Source organism: Lissotriton vulgaris, chromosome 11 (assembly GCF_964263255.1).
Source record: "Lissotriton vulgaris chromosome 11, aLisVul1.2, whole genome shotgun sequence".
Classification (NCBI taxonomy): domain Eukaryota; kingdom Metazoa; phylum Chordata; class Amphibia; order Caudata; family Salamandridae; genus Lissotriton; species Lissotriton vulgaris.
In genome coordinates, this window is record NC_141699.1 from 600,350,049 (window position 1) to 600,373,675 (window position 23,627).

General features: G+C 42.9%; 1 protein-coding gene across 1 annotated transcript in view; it reads left to right on the forward strand.

Moving 5' to 3' along the window:
* The window catches only part of RASA2 (RAS p21 protein activator 2), a 619,199-nt gene that overhangs the window by 246,704 nt on the left and 348,868 nt on the right, over positions 1-23,627 (forward strand). The window contains exon 6 of the mRNA XM_086943698.1: positions 16,194-16,277. Within this exon, the coding sequence (XP_086799824.1) occupies positions 16,194-16,277 (84 nt within the window). The remainder of the gene's footprint in view (positions 1-16,193; positions 16,278-23,627) is intronic.

The following is a 23,627-nucleotide window of genomic DNA, read 5'->3' on the forward strand; positions in this document are numbered from 1 at the left end:
CTTGTCAAGGACAATGGAAAGACCTAGTGTTGGTGAGCGGTCGGGCATACAACTCGCTGCATTGGTGGAACCCACAAAACCTTTGCAAGGGCCGACCATTCCAAGAGCCTGTACCACAAATAATACTGACAGTGGACGCATCTCTCCAAGGATGGGGAGCTCATGTACTCCATTATACAGTGCAGGGACTATGGACAGCACAGCAAAAGAGGATGCACATCAACCTTCTGGAATTGATGGCAATCTTCATGGCAATGAAGGCTTTCAAAGTACACTTGTGCAACAAGGTTGTGTTGATCCGGATGGACAACATGACTGCCATGTACTACATACAAAAGCAGGGAGGTACACACTCTCCACAGTGGTCTCATCTGGCTCAGAGCATGTGGAAGTGGGCCATTCAAAGGAACATCTTCCTCATGGCGGAACACCTCCCGGGCAAAAACAACCAGATGGCGGATCTGCTCAGCAGGCACAGCCACCAGATGCACGAGTGGGAGATGCACCCATCAGTACTCCAACCGTACTTCCAGCAGTGGGGTCATCCACAGATAGACCTGTTCGCCACCAGGGAAAACGCAAAATGCCAAAGCTTCGCCAGCAGGTTCCCACATCCACAGTCACAGGGCAATGCGATATGGATGAACTGGTCAGGCAAATTTGCGTACGCTTTTCCCCCAGCACCTCTAATACCGCTAGTGGCATGCAAACTGAGGCAACACTCGATGACACTCATCCTGGTTGCTCCAATTTGAGCACGCCAACCATGGTACACCACGTTTCTAGAACTATCCGTGGTACCGCATCAAAGGCTGCACCTCACACCCAGGCTTTTGACGCAGAGCCATGGCGACACTCAGCACCCAGATCCGCAACAGCTCAACCTGGCGATCTGGCTCCTGAAGTCTTAGAATTTGGCTACCTCAACTTGCCCCCAGAATGTATGAATATCATCAAGGAGGCAAGACGGCCCACAACCAGAGTATGCTATGCAGCTAAATGGAAAAGGTTTGTCATATATTGTAACAACAATGACATTAACCCACTGGATGCATCTATTCAAAACATTATCTGTTATTTGTTGCACTTTTACAGATGTAATCTGGCGTACAGTTCCATTCGTATACATTTATCCGCAATAGCAGCTTATCTTCAAAACAGGCAGCACCTCTCACTATTCAGAGTGCCTGCCATTAAGGCTTTTCTGGAAGGACTCAAAAGAGTAATCCCTCCCAGACACCCACCTTCACCAGTCTGGAACCTCAATGTGGTCCTCACCAGACTGATGGGACCACCTTTTGAACCTCTACACTCTTGTGAGATTCAGTTTCTAACCTGGATAGTGGCTTTCCTAGTAGCCATTACCTCACTACGAAGGGTTAGTGAACTCCAGGCAATAACCATTCAAGAGCCGTTCATGCAAGTCCACGCAAATAGAGTTGTACTACGCACCAACCCTACATTCATGCCTAAGGTGATTTTGCAGTTCCACATGAACCAAACCATAGAACTGCCAGTTTTCTTTCCTAATCCAGAAAATGTCGCAGAGAGATCCCTACACACATTAGATGTCAAAAGGGCTCTTATGTACTATATTGACAGAACAAAAGATTTCAGGAAAACAAAACCGCTTTTTGTTGCCTTTTCTCCACAACACAAAGGCAACCCCATTTCCAAAGCAGGGATAGCCAGGTGGATCATTAAGTGTATACAGATTTGCTATGCTAAGGCTAAACGCACACTAACCATTCCACCAAGAGCACACTCCACACGTAAATTAGGAGCGTCCATGGCTTTCCTGGGGAATATTCCTTTAGAAGAGATATGTAAGGCAGCCACATGGTCCACCACACATACATTTACGAAACACTACTGCGTAGATGTACATTCTAAACAGCAGGCAGCTGTAGGACAGGCTGTTCTCAAAACTCTTTTTCAGACTGCTGCAGCTGGCGCGGGCAGCCACCGCTAACAGGAGGGACTGCTATGTAATCTATGCACAGATATGAATTCAGCAGCCACAAGCCTCGAACCGAATATGCTACTTACCAGTATGCAACTGTTCTTGGCATGCTGATATTCATATCGCCCACCCTCCTCCCCGGCGCCTGTAGCAGCTGTAGCAGCTGTAGCATTCAGAATTACTATGTAGCATGGTCATCACTCACTGTATTACGCTCCATCTCTGCCACAATGGCGAAAAACAATCTGAGGATGGAGGGGATGCCCATGCGCACTGTAGTCCAGAGGAGGAGCCACCTATCTCGTGATACTTCGAAGACTCTTCCAGGACAACAATGTGCAATCATCCGGACCCAACACTAGGCGGCGATCTATGCACAGATATGAATATCAGCAGCCCTACATGCCAAGAACAGATGCATACTGGTAAGTAGCATATTCGGTCACCTTCCCACTCTCTCTGTGACTGATTAATTTACTAAATTAACCGTTTTACGCGGATTATGGCTCTTCAATGGCGGGATTGTGCGGCGCCGTTACTTTCACATCACCCACGGATAATAATGCGCTCTCATTCTTGATGTGAAAAATCAAGGCCCAGCGAGACACATTAGCACACCGTTTTATTTTCAAACTGTAGAGAAGCGATCTGACGCGGTGCGGTAGTGAAAATCTAGAACAGCTTTCCTTGAATAAGGGCGGGGTAGGGGTGCTAACTGTTATCTCTTCAGTCAACAAACAATATGCAATGCCAGAGTGAGGTGTTATTACACCAACTCCGCATTCTATTCCAGGAATTTTTATGACCGCAAATATTTGAGTTTTATCACAAGAATGATAAACCGTATATCTTTGTTCTCCATATACCCATTTTCTAGAAACAGCGCAGGTGTTCAGCTATACCTACATCAACCCAGGCGCAGCCTGGAGTCTAGCAGTACAAATAGCATCTGTGAGCTGGGCGGTGTTCCTTGCTGTTTCAAATAATTAAATCTGTAATCCTGCATTCCATTGTATCTCACAAACCTATGACTAAGCAAAAATCAAGCGAAGAAAGAAACCGACATAGAAACAGAAACACTTGTTAGGGAGTATAACATATTGACAAAAACCTCTGAGTCTGAAAATAGCTGCTGCTCCATTTCAATCAGTCACTCTTTTCCTCTAGAGAAACGATAACGTCATTGACAAAAAATAAGCACTCTTAGAGCAGTATGTAAAAATGTGTACGTTTCTGTTGCGGCCAGCATGACGGGCGGGTGGGGGGTGTAAATGGGGTCGTCGCGGGGGAGGGAGGTGGGAGGGGTTTAAATCATTGCACCGTCCCGTGCCGCCTCAGCTTTCCTGGCCAGGTCCCGACTCCTGCCGTCCTGCGTTTTCCTGCAGCTCTCATCAGGAACAACAGTGGGGAAGCCACTCACCCCTGCCCTCGAGCTAGACCACCCAGCCACAACCAGGCGCTGAGGCCGGAACATAAAATGGTAGTTTTACTTTTTTATGTTTCTGCTTCTCACACTTCGAGAAAGCAGTTGGGGACGCTCCTATGCCCCTATGGAGGAGCCGCCGCTGACTACTAGTTACATCTCCAAAAGTTGGGTCCAGCTTGTTTCTCCATACGGCTCCACCTAGCATCCATAGCAGCTTACGTGAACAGCAGAGAACATTCGTCCATTCTACACATACCCATGGTTAAATCCTTGAATGAAAGTCTCAAAAGGGAAATTCCTCCTATATCTCGTTTCCACAGCCCTAATATGGAATCTTAATGTAGTCCTCACTAAAATCGCAGGTCTCCATTTTGAGCCATTCCACTCTTGCCTCCTCCAGGAAAGTGGCTTTTTTAATTGCACTTACTTCGCTTAGATGTGTTAGTGAGTTGCACGTCCTCCGAATAATGGAACCCTTGAAGTTCACAGCTTAGGGAGACGTCACCCTATACTGCATGGCTTAAAAGAATTCTTCGAAGAAAAAATAACTTGCAAAAGTCAGAGTCCAGTACTAGATGGCATAAGTATACAGAGCATGTGAATCTAAAGCAAAACATGCTACGAACCAATGTTTACAGGGTAGGTAACAGCTGCACATAGAAAAACAGGTTTATTGTTTTGTGGCCTACATAGTTGGCAAATAATCAAGTGGAGGGAACTGATGAAGGCAGATGAAAATTAGTCATATGTATAAGTCAATGGCTTCTGACGGAAGTGTAACATTGTGGACTTAGCACTAACAAACCAGCGACTCTTATAAAACTTAAAACTGTACTGTTGTCATTCCCACTTACCATAATTATAGGGGAAGAAGTCATTGTGGCCTTATCTCAACATGGTTCATCCAGACCATGAAATTGGGCAAATGCCAATAGGCAAGCCACGAAGAAACATTTGTCACAACTTATAAAAACATGAATCTTATAAATATATGGACAGTGAACCATCAAAATGAAAGACATTATACTTATAAAAGCCACCAGACTAGATTAGTATTTTATCACTGCCAACATTAATGCACATCTGATGGAAAATATCAGACAGTACTGGAGGGTTTGGGCAGAGAAGAACACACCTGCCAATATCAGTAAGGTGGGGGAAATGTATAGTGCTTACAACTAGTGCTAAGAACCAAGGAGTACAACCCCTCTCTACTCCATAAATTGGGGAAAACTCCAAATCCACACTATAGCATAAAGTGGTTCAGCACTCAATAATAGAATACTTGAATTTCAGCAACAGACAGTCTTTGTATGCACATTCAAGAACTTCCAGTGCAGTGTTTTCCTTTCTTCAAATGGTCTTTATTGAGCATATGTTCACACAGAAACAAATCAGTCCGATAAGATCCAGTAGCCGACGCATTTCGTCCCCATGGGAGTTCTTCGGACTTCACAATATAAAATGGGATTCGACAAATCCAAACTATCTCTTGGCATAGCTTATATCCCGGGGTCAGTCATTTTATGCAGTATGTGCATTTAGTAGTGTAACTTGATAACAGGGTGTCCGGCAGGTCGTCTGCTTCAAAGTGTTGGGAAAAAACTGATAGAGATCAGACCGTCATCTTTTCTGATCACAGTAGTGTAGTAATGAATGCCGATTCTGGCTGCAGGACAAAGAAGAGACGTTTGCCACAGAGGAGATACAGTGGACCACTTCTAGTACACGCTAAATCTTTAGTTCAGGTAACACAGTATAAACAACTATTTTGAATTGAATATACATAGCGTAGAGGAACTTGTGATTTGGGATTGTTATTAAAACTGTTTTTGGTGATTTGTGAATCTACTCGAAAGCTGCCAAAAATGTAAAGCTTTCCAAATTATTAAAGAATGCATTGGTCCAAATATCAAGAGTTAATGCCCCTGTAAAAGCTGTTAAGGCATGTAGGGAAATTAAAATATTTTATGAAATAATAATAATAATAATAATACCGAAACTTATAAAGCGCGAGCGGCTACCTCCGGAGGACGTGTCCCGGCGCTATGAGATTTAGCAACTGAAAAAACTGCAGAACTGTGGGCAGTATGTCTATTAGGAAGGAAGGAATGTGCTGGATTTTAGCATGGCAAGTTAAAAATCTAAAACTGAAATTAGAGAAATTAAGGATTGCTGAAATAAAAGATTAGTACATGAACAAAATAAAATAACCACATTTTTTTAGCAGCTTCATTTAGACTTCTATGCTGAGAAATAAAATCCTGGTACAGAGAAAATCATCACGTTTGTTCAAAAAGTGTTAATTCCTTATTTATAAATTAAACAAATAACTTTCCTGGAATCTACTACATCTGTGGAAGAAATTTAGTAGGCTTTTACAGATTTACCGATCGGAACATTTCCCAGATTGGATAGTCTAGGAAATGAGATATACAAAGTCTTTGCAGAAGTACTAGTTTCTCGGCTACACCAGATATGCCATCAGATGTGGAATACAGGAAGGAATTTTGAAATGTTTAAAGAAGAGCAACTTTGGATTTTTTTCTAGACTTAAGGGAAAAACAATCGATGGCAGTTCTTATCGACCTATCACACTTCCAAACCTTAATTATAACATTTGTATGAACGTTTTAGCAAATATGTTGGCCTCAATTCTAGGGAGCGTGGTAGGTTAAGGTTAGTTTTATGGCTGCCCAAATCTACTTTCTTATAGAAGCAATCTCCTATCTTTTTGCACAAACCAAAGTGGGCTAATTGTTTTTTATGTGTAGAGAAAGTGTTTGACCTGGTGAACTGGGATTTCTTGTGGGCAGTTTTGAAGCAAATGAAAATACCGACCCAGTTCATCGAGTTGATAACTTTGGTGTATACAGTAGCACTAGTACGGCTCGCAGTGAATGGGAGGATAGGAGACATCACATCTGTTTGCCGGGGAACAAGATAGAGATGTCCACTTTCCCCTGTTGGAGTGGTTTATAGAACCTTTTTTCGATAACTATAAGAACAGAGCAAAGATTTCATAGCGGTCTTTGGGGGAGGGGGGAAAGGAGGAGGTGTAAAAAATATTTATATGCTAGTGACATGGTTTCATATTTTGGCCCATTGGAAAGCAATGTGGAAAGTGCATTGCGTATTAAGGCGTTTTTGCAGGTATCCATATACAAAATAAACCACAATAAAATTGAAATATTTTCGGTACAGAATTAATTTATCTTCCTGAACAACTGCAGAATATTCTTTAAAATATATCTCTGAAATATTTACGTGTAAATATTTATCTGATATCAGTGGCTCTATGCACCAAATTATGTTCACTAATAAAGCAAGGCAAATCCCAGTTACATGCTTGGAATCAGAAATTATTCATACATATATAACAAATTGACCATCCTACTCCAATCAATATTTTTATTCTGAACCACCCCTTGTAACATAATTAAGACTTTACACCAAATGAAATGGAGCAATGTGTAGCTCCATTTGGCATGGAAAGGAGAACGTGTGAACTGTAAAAAGCTAAACCATACTATGCATTCTGGGGGCTTGTTCATACACCGATATGAAAAAGTATCATATGCCACCTTACTAGGATATATGTGGCAACGGTTTGAGCCAGAATGGATAAAGCTTAGCAAATAACTGCCTCCTTGAAGCTATGATAAAATGGTATGAAGTGTTACTTAATTAAGGGAAACCGCATTAACTATGCAGGGTAACCCAGCATTAACTACGCAGGGTAACCCGAGCGTGCCATTACCATGTAAGCGGAACACAGCTAGCCTTAACAATACATATGCCTGTAGCCTTAACAATATATATGCCTGAACCATGCATATACGTGGTTAATGCAGTCAGCAATCGGCGACCTCGTTCCAGAGACCGGATGGGCGGTGAGAGGAGCAGGAAGGATCGGAAGAAAGACTGGGATGCAGCTTGGTAAGTTGGGCTTGCGGTGGGGGTTGCGGGGACCGTTTTCAGGGCTGGAGGCAGTTTTAGGACTCATGGGGTGGGGTGAGGGGGGGCTGGGGTTGGGGTTGGGATAGTTTTTTGGCTTGGGGGGCGTTTTATGGCTCTGGGTAATTTCCAGGCTTGAGGGCCGTTTTAGGGCTCAGGACGGGGTGCAGGGGTCAGGGTAGTTTTTTGACCTGGGGTGAGGTGCAGTGCAGGGCTAGGGGCTGGTTTTTAGGGCCCAGGGCAGGGGGTCTGGGTAATATTTAGGGTTGGGACACAGGGGATTGCAGTGCTGGGGGGCCGGTTTTTAGGGCTCAGGGTAGGGGGGCTGGGGTGTGATTTTTATCAAGAATACCTTTACCAATCATGTATTAAATGCGCGGTCTAGACCGCGCGGTTTAGGCCTGCATTGTTGTATCATACAACCCTTATTTAAAAATGGACATCCAGAGTAGTTCAAAGAATTCGGTTTTGTGTAATACAAAATTCGATCAGACTATATAGCACAATTGTTGAAACAATGAAAATATTCAAGATTAATGAGCTCACTCCTATCTGGGGCAATCCTGCAATTCCCCAGAAAAGACTGGATATTAGCTGGTTATTGCACAATTACCTCACTGTGGATTTCCTGTGTGACTCAGAGATTAAGACGTATGCCCAAATCGTGCACAAATTTAATCTACCCTCTCCATACGAAACCTTTGTAAAAATTGTCTATATAGAAATGATATACTATCCATTATGCATAGTTATTGCTCTGTATCGTACACGGGTGGGCTGGTTGATCTTCGCAAAAAGGAACGCATCTTCATAGTCTACAAAATTCAGATTATTGAGGAAGATCTTTTTGCTGAAATGAAGGAAAAAAGGTCAGCAAATACTGGATTTACACTAACAGATGTTAAACTGAGAAAGAGCTGCAAAAATATACAGTGCCTAATTATGGGGTCCAGTATTATATTCTACTATCTTCAGGTCATATTATACACCTTTGCTGATTCATTCATGGTTCTCCTTAGTCCTAAATGCCAGAGATCTAAAATAGAAACTTGAATTTGATAACGGATCTTTGTTGACTATCCCACATTGTAGGAATTATGGAACGAAATCCGAGCTCAAATATAGTTTGATCAGAGGATATGGGGAGATAGGCAAAAAGTTAGCCCTTACTGGACTACCTCTGTTTTACAGATGTAAATTGACTCCAGCAGATATCATTGTCCATCTTGGGATCCTGGGAGCTGGAAGACTTTTTTTCTGAAGATTGAAGACCACTGCAGTTTATAGAAGGGAAAGAGAAAATTAAAATACCCACCTTTCAGGATAGCTCATATTATCTTCAAGCATGTGTACTTATGAAAAAAGATGAGCTTCGTAGAGCAATCTTGTAAAACGTTTCTGGGTTTCACAGTCTGGAAAAGCTGTATCCACCATCCATCTTGTGCCATTCTAAACCAGGAGAGATTTGAAAGGATCCCACTGGTTCCCGTATTCAGACTTTTGCAATACAGTCTTAATACCATTCATGTGTTTTACATCCACCACACATAAACACACTTGACATGCACTCTGAATGTCAGTGCAAGGGCCTGAGGATTGTAATTAAGCAGATTTTTACAACCGTTGGGGTCAGGAGATCGCACTCACTACTGGCAGATTGTAAGTCTGTTCAAGACTGATTATTCATTCAACACAGTCACCACTACTTCATGTGATGAATGAAGACCATGGCCACAAGTCCCATGCTGGCTAAGAGGGCATGCTTGGAGTACCGCTTCAGGTCACTGAACACATTTTGGACCTTGCTGGACAGGCCTAGGCGGCTGTGCACATGCTAGATTACCATGCCTGGGCCAACAAAATGGTCAGGATAACAGTTTCTCATGCTGTCGGGAACTAATATCAGGTCTGTATATTATGCAGGGGACATTCCCATTCCAACAGATCTAGGCATTTGGATTTTAAGCATGTATGGCAAGGATGACACAACCGTTCCATTCGGTCTTTTAAAATAATATATTTTATAATAGTTTGAAAACAAAATAACTGATTAAGTTATAAACACACTCAAATTTCCTAATATGTGCTCTTTTCTCTACCTCGTTACATTGAAGAATACAAAACAGTGATTGTTGGAATTGTGTAGTTAATCTCACCCTCTGGTAACTAGGTCTTGCCCAAACTGCCAAGCCAGGTCCTCTCTGCACCAGACCACAGGCAACCCAAGACCAGTTTCTGCCTAATTGGTCCACTACAATCTGGTTCCAGTGTTACAGTGAACATGCGATCACATCTGGGCTTACACGTCACATCTCGGCACCACAATGAAGAATACAAGAAAGTATCCCCCTGTACTCTGATTATTTGCTATTTGTTTGCATATGTATTTGTAAGGTCTGTGAAAATAGTGCTCAATGACGCCAAATTGATATTCTCATGCTCAACAGTGATCATGTTTGTTGGTGCAAGTTGGTGCCATTGTTAAAGTAAATAAAAAAATTTAAAAAAATTAAATGCAAAAAAGTGATGGTTGGAATGCTTGAATTATTCTCAGCCATAGGTAATTGCTCCCCATCATTTTACAGCCCAAGTAATGGACCTATACTTCAAAAACTAACAATCATTTTACCAGTTCACCATTTTATAAAGTCTGTGAAGGGTCCATCTTATCTTCATGGTGGCTAATTGCTTGCAAATGTTTTGCTGAAGCAATCGCATATCGGTTCCTGTATTGACAGTATTCATGATCATTGCCAAATCTGGTATTGATTGGTTCCTTGCTGCCATTACCAATTAAGAACTTCTTCGAAGCAACAATTGCTTTGAATGTTTATAGTTCCATGTCATGAAAGATATTACCTCCTTATAGTTTTATACTTTACGTCAATGTTTTAATAGACTCTCCTAAAATATTTACAAATGGTAAGCATAACTTGACTTTGCCAATGTTTTGCATAATTACTTATTCCAAATAATTCCTCATCCTAAAATTGTGTCTTCAGATCTCTGTCCCAGCAGCCGTTAAACTTGTGATCAGTATGGACTGTAACATGGCCTCTCATTCTTAATGATTCTGTACCTCATAGCTCATGCCCTACCTTACCTCAGATTGTCTCGCAGTTCTCTCTTTTCCTTCTACGGTTCAGGGCAGCCTGTGCCCTAACGCTCAGTTTCGAATCATGTGGTAAGTGCCACAAGCTGTTTAGTGTAAATTAAAAAATACCGGCAAGGGAATTTGTTTGAACAAGTAAACAATTTACAGAGGTCAGATTGAAAAGTTACTAATATCAATTTATCTGACTCAACCTCATATGGATCTGTGCATGATTTATCTCAATCAACCTTATTGTGAGACATACAAAGAAGAAATCAAATGAAAAAGCAGCAACACAGGAAATCTTTTATAACAAAAGATTATTTTATATATGCAAATATTAAAAATTCAAAGGGTACAAATCATCTCATAGATTTAATCAAAAATTCAAATGGCAAAGGAATAAATAAATTGTCCTATTCAACATCTGAATAAAAAGTCCAATCAAATAAATCAATAACAAATGACTCATTGTTTTTATAGTGAAAGCCAAATGCATAGTTAATAACCAACGTAGAGATGGACTTAACAGTCGACATTTCGGTCTTATGTTGTTTACTTGCAAGACCTTCTTCAGGACAACATATATTTGTAACGGTGACCCCCCACAAAGACATGTTATACATTACGATCTTATCTTATTCATCCCATATTTCATCTTTGAAAAAAAGAATGAAGACACATATAACCCGTGTGCAATCTATACCTAATTATGGATTAAAAAAACTCATAATTTTTTTGACATCTGACATTGACATCTGACCGTCACGATTTTCTGAAATGTCAAAATCAGTGCATTTAAATTTAGACTTGCATCCGAATGAGGTGAACTCCTTCGCTTTTATCAGGTGTTGCCTCTTTAGAGTATAACTCACTTTTGAAAGCTGGTATTAACTGAAATCCCACAAGATTAGATTGAATGAGATTTAGGCCGTCATGATTTTCTGAAATGTAAAATTCAGCGCATCAAAATTTAGGCTGACATCTAAATGAAGTTAACTCCATCGTTTCTATCAGGAAGTTTACCTGAATTCTCTGGTATCACGTCTTCAGGTCTCAAATGTAGGGAACTTTCGCATACAGCTTTAATTTTTGCAGTATTCCTTCTCTTATGCAATTCATTCTAAAGAGGCAACACCTGATAAAAGCGAAGGAGTTCACCTCATTCGGATGTAAGTCTAAATTTTGATGCACTGATTGTTACATTTCAGAAAATCGTGACTTCCTCAAACTCATTTACACCAATCTTGTGGGATTCCTGTAAATATCAGCCTTCAGAAGTAAGTTGTACTTTAAACGAGGCAGCACCAACAATAGGCAGGATATGAGTTGTTTAGGCACACAAAGGAGTTATGAGTATGATGAACTGTAATGTCAAATAAGTATCTCTGACAAAGTGATATATGTCAGATGTCAAAAAAATTGAGGTTTTTTAATCCATAATTAGGTATAGACTGCACACGGGTTATATGTGTTTTTGTTCTTTTTTTCAAAGATGAAATATGGGATGAATAAGATAAGATGGTAATGTATAACATGATGTCTTTGTAGGGGGTCACCGTTACAAATATATGTTGTCCTGAAGGTCTTGCAAGTAAACCACATAAGACCGAAACGTCGACTGTTAAGTCTATCTCTACGTTGGTTATTAACTACGCATTTGGCTTTCACTATAAAAACAATGAGTCATTTGCTATTGATTTATTTGATTGGACTTTTTATTCAGATGTTGAATAGGACAATTTATTTATTCCTTTGGCATTTGAATTTTTAATTAAATCTATGAGATGATTTGTACCCTTTGAATTTTTAATATTTGCATATATAAAATAATCTTTTGTTATAAAAGATTTCCAATGTTGCTGCTTTTTCATTTGATTGTTCTTTCTATGTATCACAATAAGGTTGATTGAGATAAATCATGCACAGATCCCAATGAGGTTAAGTCAGATAAATTGATATTAGTAACTTTTCAATCTGACCTCTGTAAATTGTTTATTTGTTCAAACAAATTCCTTTGCCGGTATTTTTTAATTTACATTATCTGCCAGAGCCCGCAAGGGTATATTGGGTCACCCACCATTTTTCAGTTTGAACAAGCTGTTTAGAGCAGCAGATCTCAACTCATTTTATATGTTTTACCTGGGGAAAAGTAATCAATTCTATATTTACAACCATTGGGTTGAGGTTTCATAACGCCCACTGGTTTGCTTGCTAAACTGGGCAAATATTATGTATCACCCTAGTTCCTAATGTGTGGAATTCAAGAGTTAAGTATGTTAACTTTTTGAGACGCAGCTCAGTTAGGAACGAATACTAAAATTTAGGCCTTCTCCCAAAAACCTTACCAAATTATGTGGTTAAAGAAGCCTCAATATGAACCTAGAAGTAGAAGGACCAGGCATCTTAGAGCTGTTGGGATAATATTTTGTAGTCTGTCCAACTGTCACAACTTTTGTAAGTTAAAATATATGTCCCTTTTTTCAGTAAGACTCTGTACTTCCTCATGCATGCTCATAAGTACCTTTTTGTAGTGTGCAGAAGGACAGTGAGGTCCGGACCAGGCTCCAGAAGGGAGATCACACTCTGTCATAGATCCATTCAGGATTAGGTGATCTAAGCATCTGTAAGGATGCCAGGATCTTGCTATGATAATGGAAGAATGATAATTGTAGAGTTTTGTGCTCATCCATCTTGCTGATGTGGCTATTGACAAAAAAGTTCAAACGGTGCATCAGGTAAGGAGCATTGCAGGAGTCATTTGAAGTCTATTACAAAGCTTCCTTTCTATTGGTTGTATTGCTTGGACATCTGAAGACTGCCTTTGAGGGACTTGGACGAGCACATTTGTTCATAAGTCTGGCATCCTCCTCATAGCACCCTGAAATCTGGTATCCTTCAGTGGAGCACCATAAGTCCATCTTTTGAAAGAAGAGGCACAATGGATGTACCATAAAGGGACTGTGTATTGGATTTGTTGGGATGGCATGCATGACATGTACAAAACACTGCAATCACACTAATGAGCCACTGCCAAGATTCTCTAGGTACGTCATGGTCACCATGTGCTGACTACGGACCTGGACACCAATGGGGTGGGCAGATTGAATATTGAAGGTAAGGTTTTGCCTTGGACTTTCAAGGATGCCTGCAGATCTGAGGCATGGCATTGAATGTCTGACTCCGGTCAGAGTGTGAGTTTCTAATGGTAGCAGTGATACACTCCTCCAGGAACTGGTAGGATGGTGTCAGAAGTGTAGTCACCCTTACACAACACAGATGCTTGGATCTGTTGTTCCCAGCTGATGACCGAACCAGTTCACTTGATGACAACCAGGGCGGTGAAGTTGTGGGTGAAATGTAACTGCTGTAAACTTCTGGGCTAGAGAAACACCTCTGAAACTTCTCTGTCGTAGCTAGAACAATGTTGTGGTGTTGTGTTACTTCTTCCTAGCATCAAGCGTTTCCTCCAGGCTTCGTTCAAGATTCAGGTACTGGGACTTCACACTTCTCTCTGGGCTAGTGCTGCATGCAGGTTAAGGTGACCAGGCTTCCTGGATATGCCAGGACAATGCCATTGTTTCATTGTCTCTCTCAACAAATTTCAGTTTATATATCTTTTTTTTTGATAATCAACGTAATCGATTTTAGAAAACAGGGAAGATTAGCATTGAGAACTCAAGCACAGGTTTACTTAGAAGACCTAATGGGTGTCAATAATAATGTACAACTATAGGCACAACAAGTATATACTCTACATGACAGGATTAAACAGTTTACCGAAGGTAAGAGTCCTTCCGCCCGGGTCTCCATTAGCACATCTGATCTGTCTATTTGCCCCACACTCTTTTGTATTTGGCCGGACATACCCTGGCCTCGAACAAGGGTTTATCTTGAGTGGCGCACCAGTCCACCCCTCGGCGCCATTTAGCTATTGTGGCGGGGAACGGACTGTGGCCAGGTCATTGCAATATCCCGCTTGGCCACAATGATCCCCAGTAACAGTATCTGCTTGAGATCCATCCAGACCATCCATAATGCCCAGGAGGAGGCACTTGGGTCATGGGGTACATGCCAGCCCAAAATGTGTGTGAGTTCGGTTACTATCTTGTCCCAGTATTTCTGGAGACGGAGGCAAGACCAGACTACGTTGTAGAAGTCTGCAGGTTGGTGTCAGCAGCGTGTGCATTCAGGCGAGGCTCGCAACCCTGCACTGTGCTTGCACTCTGGGGTAAGGTATGCAGTGTGGAAGTAATAGATTTGGATGACTTGAAGTCTGGCAGAGGTAGTGACAGTTTTAGGGACCATTAGGGCGTCTCGCCAATCCTAGTCGTCAAGGGGACCTAACCAGCTCTCCCAGCGAGCTCTAAGCAAATCCAGAAACACGGGCCTGTTTGTGAGGGTGCGATATATGCGCGAGATGCTTCCCTTCCCAAGATTCCCCATTATGAGTTGCGCTTCAGGTGGACTGAAGTCTAGATGCGTGGTACCTGTCGAGATGTGGGCGTATAGGGCGTGGCGTAGCTGCAAGTATCTGTAGACTTTCAAGGCATTCAGGGAGAAACCGCTATTTAAATCCTAAAAAGTCTGTATATGGTTCCACACGTCGCCCAGTTGGGAAATGCCTATGTAGTTCCATTGCCTAAACCCATGTAACGCCACCACTTCACCAAGCCATGTGCCTTGCCAGAGTGGCGTCTGCTGAGTCAATTTGGATTCCCATTGCGCATGACATAACATTTCAGTATATTTAAGACATGTCACAGGGTCGACTCACCCCTTAGAAAGACAGGTTTTCATGTGTTCCAGTGCAGAATTATCAGCACATAGCTGAAAGCAATGTAGTTAGCACAGATGTGTGTGCGAAAGTTGCATTAAATTCCTTTGACTGCCTCATTATCTGTGTTTCTATCTTGATAAGTGTTGTCGATTAAATCAACCTATGCCCGTTTGGTAATGCAAAAAAATAAAGTATGCTTCTTGGAAACTGGATTTAGTACCTAGCTCTTCTACAGTCAATGAGCAACCTTATTCAAGACCACAACCTAGCAAACTGGCTCTAGTGTCTAGCACTTCAGTCAATTAGTAAGAAAGCATCCTTATGTAAGAACTCCTTAGTGCCTCATAGAAGGCTCTTTCTCTACATGATCTGGAAAAAGTACACAAATCTAGAGATAGTGTGTGTCTGTCAGGAGCAATGTGTTTTTTTTTTTATGACAGTCATTCTGGTCATGCCCATTTCAATCTGAAAATAAAGGTTTGACAAAAATAGCTTGCTCTATGCAAGTCCACCCTCTTAACAGCAGAATGTGCAAAGTATTGCATCTACAGCAATGACAGGCTGCTAAACAGTGTTTTCAATTGAGTAAGTGTTTTCATTTTTCCCCCCAAAGTTGTCTTCCTAGATTTACACATTCTGCTTCCTACTATCATCTTTGCGGAGTTCCTCTGCTTCAAAACTGAGATGTGTTTTTTACCAGTTGGTTGTAGCAGAGGAGCTCATCTGTGTCGAGCTTTGAGCTACATCGCTGCATAATGCATCAACATTACTGTGTACTATTATGGTGTGTGTTCACTGACAGAACAACTTGTGAGAACTGTCACTACCATGAAATATACATGTTCTCTTGACTGTGATGAGTACCTTTCACGTTTTCATTTGATTTCAAGTAGCCATATTACATTTTCAATGATTGCCGTCAGTTCCTACAAACATTATTCTGATAGTTTGTTCTCTTCATTTTCTTATTTAGGCTAATGGAATGCCAAGGGTTGTCCCTTGCTAACGGACAAAACTGTGACCCCTATGCAACAGTTTCTCTTGTTGGTCCATCCAGGTAACTGTATGCAGCATAATTGGTCTTCATTCCTTTTTACTGTGTCGGCTACAATTTAGTGATCATGTATATTTTTAAACTATAAAGCACTGACCTACATACGGATTTTTAACGGACATTAACTGAGCTGGTTCAGGTAATTTCACAGACCCAAAGCTCAGAGACTTTCTGACCCACCTCTTCTTGTATATACTTAGAAAGAAAGACATCACCCCACACTGCTTGGTGCTTGACAAAGCTCAGTCAGTGCGTGTGCACAGATAAAAAAGGAGCACATTCAGTCAGTGGGATTTTAGGAAGCCAGCTAAATATGTTTGGAGGATAAGATTGAAGTTTGACTGACAGTGTGAAGCACAATCTAAATAAACTTCTACCGTAGCATGCAGCACTTGCATAACGTAAGGCCTACAAGAACATGACCTGTTTGCATCACATTGTGTTATAGTTGAACTTGAATAGCACATTATATCACAGACTAAGCACTAGAGCGCATTGTGGATTGGTTACCCACTATTTCCCAGGAGTCCTGTGGATGGAAGAAAGCTTGTCTATCGTGTGGCCTATATAGGTAGTGAATTCGTAGCATGTGTTGACTTAGCATACTCCTGCCATCTAGTGTTGGGCCTAAACGTTTACATGTTGTTTTTCTTTGAAGAAGTTCTATGAGTCACAAGGTATAATGACTCCTCCTATAGTCTGTATTGCGCATGTTCATCCTCTCCTTTGTTAGATTGTTTTTTTTTCCCGCCATCAGATACAGACATCGATCTCGCAGCTCGGGACATAGTTCGAGCTCTGCCACAAGGTCTTTCCAGCGCCCTGTTGTGTTTCTCCTCCGTCAGCGAGAACTAAAATCACCACATCAACTGGTGTTCCTTATTTTTTCAATCCGCCCGCCCTGGTTCGACACCCTTCATAACTCCAACACTAACTTCTACAACAATGAACTCCATACACTTGACATCAACCAGGGATGGAAATTACGCCAAATTAGTTTTTTCAAAAAAGTGTGTGGCCAAGTATTAAAGGCCAGAACCAGCACAAGGATTGTACCCTTTGCTTGTCCCCAGAGCACGACGAGGTGTCATGTGAGGCATGCCTGGCTTTCCGATCCATGAAGATGCCACAGCAGTGAGGAGAATGCCGTTGGGCCCATTCCACCATACAGGCACAGTATGCTGACCACGCGGCTGACATGTTCAAGGACAGTTGCTGCACCAAAACACGAAGCAGAGGACACCGAGCCACAAGCACTGACCACCGACATCACGATATTGCTTGCTAGCAATGGGAAAATCTCCAACTCTGACCCTGAACTTTCCACACAAGGGCACAGGAGTACACAGGTGAAAGCCTTCCATACCCCAACAAAGCCAACAAAACAAACTAAAGCTGCTCACCGAACCGTCCTGTCCTCAGGCAATGGCGGTCTCCAAAAACAGGCTCAGGAGCAGACCCACGTCAATCTGTCTGCTAAACAATAGACTGCTGTTGTAGTTTAAAGTGCTCAAGGTTTCATCGGTGCAGGCACCGAAAAAACCCAGAATCCACACACCAAGAAAGTGGTGGAGCGCAAACCGGCACCAGCGGTATTGAAAATGCCTTGAGCGTGGAGACCGCACACACCAAAATCTTTACTTGGGGCCAACACCATTTCGGCACTGAAAGTAATATCGACGCCGAAAACCACTAAGACTGTGTTCGAGCCTAAACAGCAGCTCTCGCAACCAATTCTTAAAAAGCTTCTAGGGGAAAAAAACAATATCTACGATGGCATGAGTGCCTGTAGATATTCATGCTCTGCATACTCCTGTCATCTATTTGGGTATCTTGTAGTGCAAGTGGTTTTTCTTTTAAGGAGTCTTTCGATTCATGAGGCCGATTACCTCCTCCTCTCTGATATTACACATGGGCATTGACTCCATTGTTGGATTATTTTCTCTCCTCTAGTTCGGACGGGTGTGCCTTCACTCTGTGCTTTTGACTTTGTTTGGTTCCATCCTTCGGTTCTGTCCCGGGTTAGGTGGGGGCGTAGGGGGGGTCCCGGTAACCTCAGCTTTAGAGCGTACAAGGGAAGTAGAGTCTGAGGCATTAAGTAAGCTTTTCTGAGATGGCTTTATTTTTATATATGTTTTTCTCTTTCTGCTGGTAATTCTCTCCCTGGCAAATGCGGCTGGATCGCACACGGTCTTGGCGGAATCCAGCTTGTCTCGAGGGCCCCGTCTCTGCTCGTCCAGGTCAAGGAGCCGGAAAAAGAGGAAAGAGATAGGGACGAGTTAGGTCGCTGTATAACTCAGATATGTCTCAGGGGCCGGGAGTGAGGGAAACCGGTGATACAGTGTTTAAGCAGGCAAAGGACGTGATGCTGTGCTCGTGAAGGGTCAAGGGAAAGGGATATGGGCTTTACAAATTTTCAAATTACTCGGTAGGGACCTGGCGTCCCACCCAGCCCGCCACTCTGCCCCGTACCTGTTGGAGCCACGCTCCCCCCGTGGGAGCGTGGCGGGGCGAAGCGTGAAAAAGTTGGCCTCCTGGCTTCACCTTCTCTTCCGTCGTCTTCTGGTCTCGTCTGTCTGCAGTCTCCTCACGACCTCTGCACTCTCTGTCTCTGTCTCCGGGGAAACGCCATTCGTCTCTTCCTGGTGTCGGCCTCCTTTTGACGTCACCGTGCTGCTCAGTAGGGGAGGAGTCTCGTCTGTATTGTATGTCCCCTTAAAGGGGCACAGTACCATTTCTTCGGCGGTCGGCCACCAGTAGTCGGGATCTCTGGACATCCATTCTTCTGCACCTTGGTGTTCCGGTTGCTGGTGGGAGGAAATGGAGGTAGGTGAACGTGATGGAAGGGACCACCAGTCCTGACTCAGAGTCGGTGTTTCCGTTAGCGGACCGAGACCGTCTGCCCTGTCACAGGTTCTTACGGTCTTCTGTGGTATGGTGGATTGTCCGCACTTTAACCAACTGTGTTCTTTCCACAACTTGTTGGTTCAAACTAGTTTGTCCGATCGCTCTTAGAGGCACTGCCCGTTCGGGCCTACCTTCAGCGTCATACCAGCCCATCCGATAATCTGTTGCTGGTGGTGAAATGGACTCCTTCTAGAGTTTGCCCCTGTTGCCACACAAAATACCCGCACACCGACCAACACCTTGTGTGCAACCTGTGCCTTTCACCTGATCACAAGGAAGCCAACTGTGATGCGTTTAAGCCGTTTCTGTCCAAGAAAACTCTTGGGGATGAACAGGCTCGTTGTCTGAAAATGTCTCAGAAGGCCACAGGCAACATTTCCTCCGTTGGAGGAAGAGGATCCTTCCTTGATCGATAATCTCCGGCTCAGACGTGGAGGTAGACATGGAGAGGCATGAAATCCCATCCCCCGCTCCTTCATCCAAGATGCCCTAAAAAGGTCACCGGTCCTCCACTGCTGTTGGGCCTTCGTTGGGTCCGAAAATCTTCGATCGCCCCAACATTGGACACGCGCTGAAAATTATTACTACCAAGGCGAAGCCTTCGGCATCGACCTCTTCGGACCGAGAGCCTGCTTTAGTACTGGCTCGACATTTAGTACCGATCCAGCAGCCGACCATCTCCCTTGGTGCCAAAGAAGCATCTCACTTCCAAGTCAAAACCCTCGGTACTGAAACACTTGGAGCCGAAAGACTCTAGGTAATCATCAGCTTTCACATCTCCTGTCGAACCCATCCTAGAAAAGTTGGACATTCGCCAGAGGAAAATCCAAATTCAATTGCCCTCTGGTCACATATTTGCTTTACCTTCCTCTCCACCACCTCTGTAGAGAAAATTGACTTTTTAGGAGGCTGAAACTGTTCCCCATTCTCTCAAGAAAAAAACAAAGGCCATGGCCTCTAGCCCTTCCTATCAGCTGCCTCCTACCCACCCACCTCTCCACCACCTTCTTCCCCTCACTCGCCTCATCCATTGTCACCACAACAGGATATACAGGACATTTCCCCTCGGGGATCAATGCAGTCAGACACTGGTGGGTTAGTGGAACCATTAGGGGAATTTGGCCCATGTGATGTGTAGAACACCGGTCTCACTACACCAAATGATCCTGACCTGTACCCAGCATGTACTTCCTCTCCTGAATACGCAACCTCCTACCAGGAAGTCATTGTGAGAGCAGCAGCTTTCCACAACATACAGCTCCATAATGAACCGAAGAGCAGGATTTTCACTTTGATACTTCAGCTTCTCCTCCGAGGCATACACAATATCTGTCAATGTTACCAGGCATGATAAAACACGTGGACGACATCTTTAAGGACTCTGTTAGGGCTAGAAGTACATAACATTAAACTTAAGTTGAGGAGGTGGTGAGATGCACACCTATTAATCACGTTTTATCAATGCTTGAACCAATTCAAACTGTGTTGGCGTGCATACTTGCTCCGCACTTCGCCCATTATGCTCCAATATAACAAACCACGGGGAACAAGCTATGATTCTACCAAGTCGCACAGCCACAAAACTGAATGAATTTAATGAATTAAATTCCAACTTTTAATCTATTTTAAACATATTTTTCAAAACTTTTCATCCTTCTTTACTGTTTGTTCAATCCGTTTTGTTCATATCAAGGTTTTATGACTAAGTTCACACAAGCTCAGGCGCAGAAATAGATTCCACAAATCACGATTTTATTGTACATGACCCAATGAATTACGGGAAGAAATCCCTTCGTCAGGGGCATCTAAAATGCAAACACATTTATATTTAAGCTATCATATATGATCAACGTGATTATACTCTTAACTTGAGTCGACAAACTAAATACATTTATTATACATGAGGTAAAAATCCACTACTAATTAATGTAGCCATTTCCATGAGGGTTACAATGAATCATCCAGAGAAAAAATACTGATCCTTTTGATCACACCCATGCCACTATTCAATGTTCTATAAAGCAAGTTAACCCTTGGTAAATCCAACCCCATTGTTAAATTCAATAATCTAGCCTGTTGATTAGTGCTAAGAAGTACTCTGATCGTAATCACTCTTACCATGACATATGGTGCGTCATATTTACTACTACTCTAGCCCACTTGTTTTACTTGGAACTAAGCAGTGATGAACCAAGGTAATACGACGAAGGGTCACAATCAAGCAGTGTAGTGCATCTTTTTTTATTGAAAAGATATCAAACTGCACTACATCATATTATTTATAAAACAGCACTTACATTCAAATTGACATCACACAAATTTATAAAATATTTTTTTCCACTTAAGTGGTAACATGAATTAATTGTGAATGGATACAAACAATCTACACACGCATTAGGGAATCAACATATAGCAAAATTCAAACCAGACTGAGACAAAAAGCAAAAAGAAGAGAAAGGTTGATGCATTTTATCTATAGCCCGTACCCAGACGTAAGATCGGACAATCTCTGTATAACAGTTTCCCAAATTTATGTTTAGGGTCCTTTTGAATTACTGCCATTTCTTGCCCGCCGAGAAAAATACATTTGTGCTACCATGCCAAAGGAGCTGGGACTTCTTTCTGAAAGCATGCGCTGGCTATAAGCAACCTGGCAGAAGTTTATAGCAAAAAGGAAGACCTAGTGACACTGGCAGGGATATTGAGCCCATAGCCCAGCAGCATATATTGAGGCTCCGGTCGGGTACATGTCTTCAATAATTGATTTATTAAGACAAAGACTGCCCCAGTATGGTGCCATGATGTTACAAGAAGCAAATATATGTATGGTATCTGCAGAAGATTTGCTACACCGAAAACAGTTTGATGTCACCCAAAGACCCAACTTTTACAATTTATATGGCGTATAATACAGATCAAAAAGAGTTTAAAAAAAATTTGTCTTAAGGCCAGATACATTCTAAGTACTATGTTCAAGTAAGTTTATATATGTAATTTCAGCAAGCGAGACCCCAGAATTCAATTTAGCAGATCACCTGCGTGACACTACACTCAGTTTTCTAATTGTATGATTCAATCAATCAATCTGGATTTGTATAGCACGGCTTATCACCTGCAAGGGTATCCAGGCACTGGGATCTAGTTGCTGATGGTGCTGTTAGTCGAGGAGCAAGGTCTTGGGTCTCTGTCTGAATTCTAGGAAGGAGGGACAAGTTCAAAGGGGAGGATTGTTCCAGACTTGGTGGTGAGGTAGGAGAAAGAGTGTCCTCCACTGTAGCTTTGGCAGATGCGAGAAGTATGGGCGGGTAGGAGGATCGCAGGTGTCTGGAGGGTCGGTGGAAGTGCAGGCAGTGGTTGATGTATGCTGGTCCTTGGTTGTGGAGGGCTTTTTAGGAGTGTGTGATCTTAAAACGACATCTCTTCTGGACGGGGAGCCAATAGAGCTTCTTGAGGTGGGGGGGTGATGTGGGTCTGTTTTGGGAGGTCGAGGATGAGTCTGTTGTCAGAGTTCTGTATTGTCTGCAGTCTCATCAGGAGTTGGGTGTTGAACCCTACGTAAAGTGTGTTGCCGTAGTCCCCTCGCAGGCGACTAGGGTTTGTGTGACAGTTTTCCTCGTGTTGACCAAGAGCCATCTGAAGTATTTTCCAGAGCATGCGGAGAGTGAGTTAGTTGTACAGAAGAGAATGCATTCATCTGTCTTTTCATGGCACGTTTGCTGTCCAGGATGGTGCCAAGGTTGCGGAAGTGGTCAGTCGATGTGGATGAGGGTCCGAGTTCAGAGAGACATCCAGGAGTCGCTCCAAGGGCAGTTGTATTTCCCGAAAATAAGCACTTCTGTTTTGTCTGTGCTGTGCTTTAAGCATTTGTTCTTCCAGTCGGCGACACTCTTAATGCACTTGTGGAAGTTGGTCTTCTGAAGGAGAGAGAATGAGCTGGGTGTCATCTGTTTAGGATATGATGAGGCAGTGAGCTCTGCCGAAGTGGGTCAGCGTCATCAAATAGATGTTGAACAGGGTGGGTCTGAGGGATGAGCCTTGAGGGGTGCCACAGATTGGGTTCTGTGTTGAATGGTGGTAGGCAGATTGCAGTAGCGGCCACCAGTAACAAAGGGTGGTGAGGCTGGGTTGGGAAGCGTGGGGGAGGGAGGGTTTAATAATAATTTTAAAAACATACCTGACACTCCTGTGTTACATTGCTCCTGCTGCCCTTTTCCCTGGGTCGCAGAAGCCCCCCGGGACAGACTCCCAGCCAATCCCTGTGCTCCAGCGGCGTGGTGATTGGTCTGAGCGGGCGGAACAGACGCCTTGCTCAGACAAAGGAGTCTGTGGGTGTATCTCCAGCACGGCTGCTGAATCCAGTGGGGCTGGAGAAACCGAAGTGCGCTTGTGTGTTTTGGTTGGCCTGAGATGACCGGCCAAACCCACATGAGCACTTAGGGACTATGG